This window comes from Saccoglossus kowalevskii, chromosome 12 (assembly GCF_978046115.1).
Source record: "Saccoglossus kowalevskii chromosome 12, keSacKowa6.1, whole genome shotgun sequence".
In the NCBI taxonomy this organism is placed as follows: domain Eukaryota; kingdom Metazoa; phylum Hemichordata; class Enteropneusta; family Harrimaniidae; genus Saccoglossus; species Saccoglossus kowalevskii.
The window spans coordinates 30,929,960-30,939,322 of NC_140652.1; the positions used below are offsets into that span (position 1 = coordinate 30,929,960).

At 41.6% G+C, this 9,363-nt stretch overlaps 1 protein-coding gene across 1 annotated transcript; it reads left to right on the plus strand.

Moving 5' to 3' along the window:
• Positions 1 to 222: 222 nt before the first annotated feature.
• LOC146735727 (uncharacterized) lies at positions 223 to 1,302 on the plus strand. Its single transcript, XM_085506029.1, has one exon. It carries the CDS (start codon positions 223 to 225, stop codon positions 1,300 to 1,302), a length of 1,080 nt encoding a protein of 359 aa, XP_085362155.1.
• Positions 1,303 to 9,363: the final 8,061 nt, after the last annotated feature.

The following is a 9,363-nucleotide window of genomic DNA, read 5'->3' on the forward strand; positions in this document are numbered from 1 at the left end:
TTGCCACGACTGTAGTACCCGTGATGGCGTTTCTCTCGCTCAAGGAGATCTGGATCTTTGTAGTTCTTGCAAAGATAATAGATTTAACGCATCGGTGAGTGGTGAAGACGGTAATGTCCTTGTGACACCCAGCCTTCTGAGCTGGAGTGTCTTCAACATAATGATACTTTATGTAATGCTACTCCCATCATCAATGAAATGCTCTGTTTTATTGTCGACAAGATGGACATACTACCAAATGATCTAATTGTGAAGCTGTGTGTTGAAAGCTTTGACGATTCTGAGGTTGACGATGCTAAGATTCGTTTATTTGAATTGTGTGGTGCATATAGTTCCCGCCGTTTTATAAAGAGACAAGGGCATAAGAAAGCCGTGAACAATGTACAAGATATACTTTACTTGCTTCAAGAAATTGACACAATCCACATTCCGTGCTTTGTTGCCAAAAATCTTTCCAAACTACCACCTATAAATATTGATCACGTCGACCTGTCTTTATTGCTCAAAGATAATAATCAGTCCAAACAAAATATTGATGTGCTAAAAAACACTGTAATGGCGATCTCCAATTTGAATATAGAGTTGCATAGGGACATTCGTGATATAAAGAATAAATTGTGTTTATCCAACTCTGGTGATAACAACTCGCAAGTCAGTGATCACTTTGAACATAAACAAGCTAGTCTCCTTAGTGACATTCAACCGCCATTAACGCCGTGTATTCGAAGTAATGAGTTACGTAATGCTAATGACCAAGTTAGTGTAAATGGGGAGGAATGTGTGACAAAGACTGTGAACAACACTAATCCACCAGATGACTTAGGTTTTATAATGCAAGGCAGACGTCATCACTGCCAGAGACATCGCAGTTATGCTGATGCTGTCACCAACGGGCTAAACAAACCCACTAATACCAAACAACCCGATCCGACTTATAAAATTAGACGCAAACCACGGGATGTCAGTGCTGACACTTGGGTTCGCACTCGCAATCGTCCAGATCCCAGCGCACGTAATGTCGTTATCGGAACTCGTAAAGGTGGTCAAATGACTGTAGTGCAGAAACGGATGAGTGTGTTTATTTCCAGACTGGGTCCGGAAACCACCACTGACCTGATTGTAAATTATATTGCCAATAATATGAACATTAGAAATGTTGAATGCCAACGTTTAGACACCAAGTTTAACAATTATGCCTCGTTTTGCATAACAACAACTGCATCCAACTTTCAGCCAATCATGAACGCAAGCGCTTGGCCCGAAGGAGTTTTAGTACGCAAGTATTATCCGCGTCGTGAATAACTTTCTTACGTCAGATTTTAAAATTGTAACTTATAACTGTAGATCGGTCAAAAATAGTAGACCGATTGTCACCGAACTCTGCGATAAGCACGACATTTGTCTTTTACAAGAACACTGGCTCGTCAAGGATGATCTTGAATTTGTATCTACTATTCATAATGACTTCTATGCATATGGCGTTTCTGCTGTCGACACTAGTACTGACATCCTCTTGGGACGTCCCTTCAGAGGAACAGCTATTCTTTGGAGAAAAACAATTAGGAAGTTCGCTAAAAATTAAGCCACTGAACGACCCCAGACTTCTTGGCGCAGAAATTACTTTTGGAGAGGATAGCAAACTGTTTATCTTGTGTGTGTACCTCGCGACCAACAGTGTTGAAAACCAAGACGAGTATGTTGATGTAGCCTGGACTCACCCGGCACGAGTCCATACACAAAATAAATACAGTGTCCGAACTAGTTGACCACGCAATTTCCACTGGGCTCGCGGAATTCGTAGTTGGTATACCTACGCAGTACAAGTAAGAGTCTTAGGGGAGAACAACAAACACACTAACACAGGTATCTGTTTAAAGACAACATGAACTTCTATTCAATACTCAATAAATGAAGTTACACTCCTCTCATTAAGTGTCATAACTTGATATATCCAAAAGATTAAACTCCCTAACTAATGCACGTGCACAAATAAATCCTGGATACCTACTAATGATCCCTAACAACTACACTATATTACTGATCATTACAGTGAAAGTGAATCAGTAAGTCAACAGTAAAAGTTAACAATTATGTAGTTCCTTACAATGTGTAACAATCTCTGACCAACAAAGTTCTAATAATAATGTACTAACAGTAATGCAATAATTATCATGCACAGCAATCCCCACAAGTAAGGCCAAGCAATGCACCGTAATCACTTACAGTAATGTTCAACAGTAGTGTAACGATAATACATCGTAAATGCTATCAATAATATTTAACAATAGTGTGACAATACACCGTAACTGGTAACAGTAATATTTAACAATAGTGTGACAATACACCGTAACTGGTAACAGTAATATTTAACAGTAGTGTGACAATACACCGTAACTGCTAACAGTAATATTTAACAGTAGTGTGACAATACCCCGTAACTGCTAACAGTAATATTTAACAGTAGTGTGACAATACACCGTAACTGCTAACAGTAATATTTAACAGTAGTGTGACAATACCCCGTAACTGCTAACAGTAATATTTAACAATAGTGTGACAATACACCGTAACTGCTAACAGTAATATTCTTTAACGGTAGTCAGCGTGATAATAAGGTCACAGATGTATATCAAGCTTCTCCTTGTAAGTTGTAATATATAGTTCGACAACACTGCCGATGAGCATAATAGATGACGTGGGTTTCACAGAATCAACGAATAGCGACCACCCAAAGTTAAATCAGTATGTGAATAAAATTGATATGGGCGTTATCATACTGCCGCTATCAATGGATGCAATGTCCGATGCACTTCAATGTGACTTCATAGAACAGAAGTTTTATTGATACATACAATTGACCACCGCTGCTGCTGGCTCCCTATTTGCCGCCGAGTTGTCAGTCCTTGGTTAATTACATCACTGGTGTGTTGCCATCTTGGAATCTTCCGACGCGGCAACCCACTAACTTCAGAGTCGGCGAACGTTCGTTCTGCTGAGGGTTGCTTTCCCCAGACAGGAACCAAACCTTTCACTAAGTGTTCATCTGATACAATTCAGTTGTCTTGAACCACCACAGGCACTTTTTATATAGACATTTCAAATAAAGTACAGGTAGACATCAGATTTTTCACTTCGGACGCATCTCAATTTTCCACGAGAAACTTGTATACTGATCAAGGCGCAACAGTAAGTTGGCACAAATAGTCCACCCATGAATCGTACATATTAATTCGAAGCAAGCACTAAAACGTCTTTCTATAGCTAAACCAGATATTAGGGTTTAATTTCAAATAAACAATACCAATGTACCAATTAACTTATAGTTGAATGATACAAAATCTGTTGGCGGATGCATACAACAGTGATCCACTTTCACCGGAAATGGCAGTTAATGAAAAGTACGCCACTAACGACTGATATAGGGCGCCATTTGTTTTCATAGCGCTTCTGTAACTATTCAAATGCATCGAACACAATACACAAAAATAACACTACTTTTTATAGTCTACATCTTTCCCCTGGCACAGAGAAGGCTGCCTCAGCCGTAACACCACATACAAATGTGTGACAATTGGATAACAATACAAATAGTTCATCAAAACAGTACCATCCTTACATGCGTCACCTTCGCTGTGGGGTAAACCAAGTACCTCACAGTTCCAGTTCACATGAAATATTGTGTCACATTAAGCTCTGACCCAGCAGCCACACCACTTGCACCAAAGCGGGATGCCAGCGACTGTTGCCACATAGATGCCAAGTTACAGTAGACGGTCTTGTCCAGTATGAGTTCACAACAAGGCAGCTCATGTAGCATCTCCTGCAGCAATAAGAAGAAAAGAAGGGAACGACAACTGTCCCCGTTAGTACTCTCACACACCTATCGTATACTGATACACTCCACTGATTATATTCATACAACCCAACATACAATCCTTCAACAAATTCATTCAAATCCCATTTCATAACATATGTCTGTCAAGGTTGAGACAGGTGTTTTGTACCCTAAATACTTAGTCATATATAGTTTATTGAAAAACAAGATCATATATTCTAGTCATCTGTAACCAATTCAACACTGGAAAGAAGGTACAAATATTCACTTCCACAAGATAAGCAATGTGCTTCTAATCAGTGTTGCGCAATCCCTGGTACCATTTCCAATTTCATCTGGATACAGTATAGAAGGTAATTGGTGAGCTGCACGAGTTATGCATTGCAGCTAATCTTGTTCATTTTCTCTTCATTCTTATTCCTGATTAAGGTTATGATCGCACTTGATATCTCCTGGTCTCTATTCAGTGAAACCTTCTTCGCAAAACAGTATTGATCATACCCATAACGGAGTGGGGGTCTCCGAGTTCGTGTTGATCTTCTTGGCATATCAGTTTCTTCGCAAATTGCTTCATTACTACTCTGATCACTTTCTATCAGGTTTTCTTCTGTAATTTCATCCTCATTCACTTCCGGATTTCTACTGAAGTTTTCTGGTGTGTCAGCTGACCGTTCACTTCCATCAACTGTTTCTTTGTCACCTACATTACTGGCAGATACATCTCCTTCTGATGCTTCAGTGTCCTCCTGCTGATTTGGAGACACTGACTCATCTATGGCCAAGGGGGAATCAAGACTCAAGGTTTCCCCCCTAGAAGGAACGTCAGACGAGTCATCTATAATAGGACTAGGAATTTCCAATAATGAATTCTTGCTTCCGTGGGCTTTTTCAGAAGATTCTATACTCAATACGTCTTCCACCTGTAGAGATTCAGAATGGGTTACCGTCACAGGATGAGTTCCATGTACGACCGGTTCTGCAACAAATATCCCATCATCTTCTTCATCAGAGTCAGAGACTGAATGCGAGTCATCCTCAACCATATCAACAGTGTCTGGCATTGTTGCCCTTTGTGGATGTTGTACCCGAGGAATTTCTCTTTGATGGGCCAGATATGGAATTGGCAGTGTACTACATGGCAACAATAAGTTGCGGTGAAGTGTCCTCCTCCCGCCACGTCCTTCTGATACAACCACATATACAGGAACATCGGGATTGAGTCTCCTCTCTACCCGGTAAGGTTGAGGATCCCAGCGATCCGCGATTTTATGTTTTCCACGCACACTAACATTCTTAACCAACACTCTGTCACCAGGTCTAAGGACAGCATCCTTAGCTCCGCGATCATATCTTTTCTTGTTCTGTGCAGCCTTTTGTGTGGACTTAGCGCTAGCTAACTCATATGCTGTGGCTAATCTTTCCCTCAATTTGTCAGCGTATTCACTGTAGCTACTTGTAATTGTTTTTTCTGGTTGTAAACCTAAGTAAATGTCAATTGGTAACCTTGGTTGCCTTCCATACATAAGGAAATAAGGAGTATACCCAGTGCTACTATTCTCAGTGCAATTGTACGCATGTACAAGTGGTGCGACATACTTCTTCCAATCAGCCTTCTTCTCTGGAGGAAGAGTGCCCAACATGTCTAACAAGGTGCGATTAAACCGTTCACATTTCCCGTTGCCCTGTGGGTGGTAGGGAGAGCTTCTCGTTTTCTGTACACCAACATGTTGACATAGACGCTTGATTAATTTAGATTCAAACTCCCTGCCCTGATCTGAATGCAACTTTTCCGGAAAGCCATAATGAACTAGAAAGTGATTTAACAAATGATCAGCTGTCTGTTTGGCCTTCTGAGAAGTAGTCACAATAGCAACAGCATATCGGGTAAAGTGATCTGTTATAACAAGAACACTATTAGCACCACCTTTCTTATAGTCTTCTATGGAAAGATAATCAATACATACCAACTCCAGTGGTTGTGTGGTTTTGATATTTACTAACGGGGCTTTGACTTGTTGTTCAGTGTGTAGTTTTCGTGCATTACATCTTGGACAGGTTTCTATCTTTTGTTGCACATCACGATACATATCTGGCCAATAAAACCTTGATTGCAATAATTCCAACACCCTGTCTTTACCTAGGTGGCCAACATCATCATGTGTTCCCTTTAATGCTACACCACGGTATTCCGAAGGTACAACCAGTTGGTAATAAGTGTTACCATCTTTATCTAGTCTGGTACGATGCAATACGTTCCATCGAAAACATAGACGTTTCCATTCCCGCAGTCCTTTTCTGACAGACGGTGTCTCATGTTTGGTGGTTTCCGGGCGCGGTGCTTCATTTTGTTTTGCATACCACCTTAATCTTTCTATCTCAGGATCGCGTTCCTGCAAGAATTTCCATTCCTGCATAGTCACTGGAGGCAATGCATGCTTCTCAGGCCATATTGGAGGTTCATCCAGACATTCAGGCACAGCAGTTATGGCGTGGCTCATAGCCTCAACCCATGGATTACCAGCAACTTTGTGAGCTTGGCAAAATGCCTGCATGTCCCCAGCTGACATCTGTACTTCCCCTCTAGTCTCTTCAATAATACCCTGGTCAACAGCGTGAGGCATCCTTGAGAGGCCATCAGCATCTCCGTTCTTTTTACCAGATCTATAAACCAACTTGAAATTATATGCACTCAAAGCAGCCAACCACCTATGTCCAGTGGCGTCCAATTTGGCAGTGGTGTTTACATATGTAAGGGGGTTGTTGTCTGTTAATACAACAAACTCATTCCCATACAAATAATCGTGCATCTTTTGAGTAACTGCCCATTTTAAGGCCAAAAATTCAAGCTTATGAGCAGGATAATTTTGCTCACTGCGCGATAGTGCACGACTAGCATACATGATCACCTTCTTGTCTTTACCATGTCCCTGGTACAATACAGCCCCCAACCCTATAAAGCTAGCATCTGTATGCAACTCGAAAGGCTGAGTGTAATCCGCATAGGCCAGGATTGGGGCACTAGTTAACTTGTCAATTATGGTATCAAAAGCTGTTTGACAGGCTTCAGTCCACACAAATTCCGGCAGCTTAACCTTCTGGGCTTTCTTACTACTCCTTCGTCTTCTTGTCGGCAACCCAGCAGTTAAGTCAGTGAGCGGTTTGACAATTCTGATACAACCACATATACAGGAACATCGGGATTGAGTCTCCTCTCTACCCGGTAAGGTTGAGGATCCCAGCGATCCGCGATTTTATGTTTTCCACGCACACTAACATTCTTAACCAACACTCTGTCACCAGGTCTAAGGACAGCATCCTTAGCTCCGCGATCATATCTTTTCTTGTTCTGTGCAGCCTTTTGTGTGGACTTAGCGCTAGCTAACTCATATGCTGTGGCTAATCTTTCCCTCAATTTGTCAGCGTATTCACTGTAGCTACTTGTAATTGTTTTTTCTGGTTGTAAACCTAAGTAAATGTCAATTGGTAACCTTGGTTGCCTTCCATACATAAGGAAATAAGGAGTATACCCAGTGCTACTATTCTCAGTGCAATTGTACGCATGTACAAGTGGTGCGACATACTTCTTCCAATCAGCCTTCTTCTCTGGAGGAAGAGTGCCCAACATGTCTAACAAGGTGCGATTAAACCGTTCACATTTCCCGTTGCCCTGTGGGTGGTAGGGAGAGCTTCTCGTTTTCTGTACACCAACATGTTGACATAGACGCTTGATTAATTTAGATTCAAACTCCCTGCCCTGATCTGAATGCAACTTTTCCGGAAAGCCATAATGAACTAGAAAGTGATTTAACAAATGATCAGCTGTCTGTTTGGCCTTCTGAGAAGTAGTCACAATAGCAACAGCATATCGGGTAAAGTGATCTGTTATAACAAGAACACTATTAGCACCACCTTTCTTATAGTCTTCTATGGAAAGATAATCAATACATACCAACTCCAGTGGTTGTGTGGTTTTGATATTTACTAACGGGGCTTTGACTTGTTGTTCAGTGTGTAGTTTTCGTGCATTACATCTTGGACAGGTTTCTATCTTTTGTTGCACATCACGATACATATCTGGCCAATAAAACCTTGATTGCAATAATTCCAACACCCTGTCTTTACCTAGGTGGCCAACATCATCATGTGTTCCCTTTAATGCTACACCACGGTATTCCGAAGGTACAACCAGTTGGTAATAAGTGTTACCATCTTTATCTAGTCTGGTACGATGCAATACGTTCCATCGAAAACATAGACGTTTCCATTCCCGCAGTCCTTTTCTGACAGACGGTGTCTCATGTTTGGTGGTTTCCGGGCGCGGTGCTTCATTTTGTTTTGCATACCACCTTAATCTTTCTATCTCAGGATCGCGTTCCTGCAAGAATTTCCATTCCTGCATAGTCACTGGAGGCAATGCATGCTTCTCAGGCCATATTGGAGGTTCATCCAGACATTCAGGCACAGCAGTTATGGCGTGGCTCATAGCCTCAACCCATGGATTACCAGCAACTTTGTGAGCTTGGCAAAATGCCTGCATGTCCCCAGCTGACATCTGTACTTCCCCTCTAGTCTCTTCAATAATACCCTGGTCAACAGCGTGAGGCATCCTTGAGAGGCCATCAGCATCTCCGTTCTTTTTACCAGATCTATAAACCAACTTGAAATTATATGCACTCAAAGCAGCCAACCACCTATGTCCAGTGGCGTCCAATTTGGCAGTGGTGTTTACATATGTAAGGGGGTTGTTGTCTGTTAATACAACAAACTCATTCCCATACAAATAATCGTGCATCTTTTGAGTAACTGCCCATTTTAAGGCCAAAAATTCAAGCTTATGAGCAGGATAATTTTGCTCACTGCGCGATAGTGCACGACTAGCATACATGATCACCTTCTTGTCTTTACCATGTCCCTGGTACAATACAGCCCCCAACCCTATAAAGCTAGCATCTGTATGCAACTCGAAAGGCTGAGTGTAATCCGCATAGGCCAGGATTGGGGCACTAGTTAACTTGTCAATTATGGTATCAAAAGCTGTTTGACAGGCTTCAGTCCACACAAATTCCGGCAGCTTAACCTTCTGGGCTTTCTTACTACTCCTTCGTCTTCTTGTCGGCAACCCAGCAGTTAAGTCAGTGAGCGGTTTGACAATTCCCGCATACCCTTTCACAAAACGTCGAAAATACCCAGCAAAACCAAGAAACCTACGGACTTCCCTAACATTTGTAGGTATTCGCCATTCCTTGAGCGCTCTTGTCTTCTCTGGGTCTGTGCCAACCCCATCTTCTGAAACTATATGGCCCAAATACTTAACCTGTTGTTGCAACAACTGACATTTACTAGCTTTAATCTTAAGCCCCTTCTCTTCCAATCTGTCAAGTACCATCTTCAATCTTGTCAGATGTTCATCAAAGGTCTTGCTAAACACAATTATATTGTCAAGATATACCAAACAAATGTTGAAATTTAAGTCCCCCAAACACTTCTCCATACACCTTTGGAAAGTGGCAGGGCTACCAGTCAATCCC

Coding starts and splice junctions, on each gene's coding strand:
- LOC146735727 (XM_085506029.1), top strand. CDS start 223: ATGGACATACTACCAAATGATCTAATTGTGAAGCTGTGTGTTGAAAGC.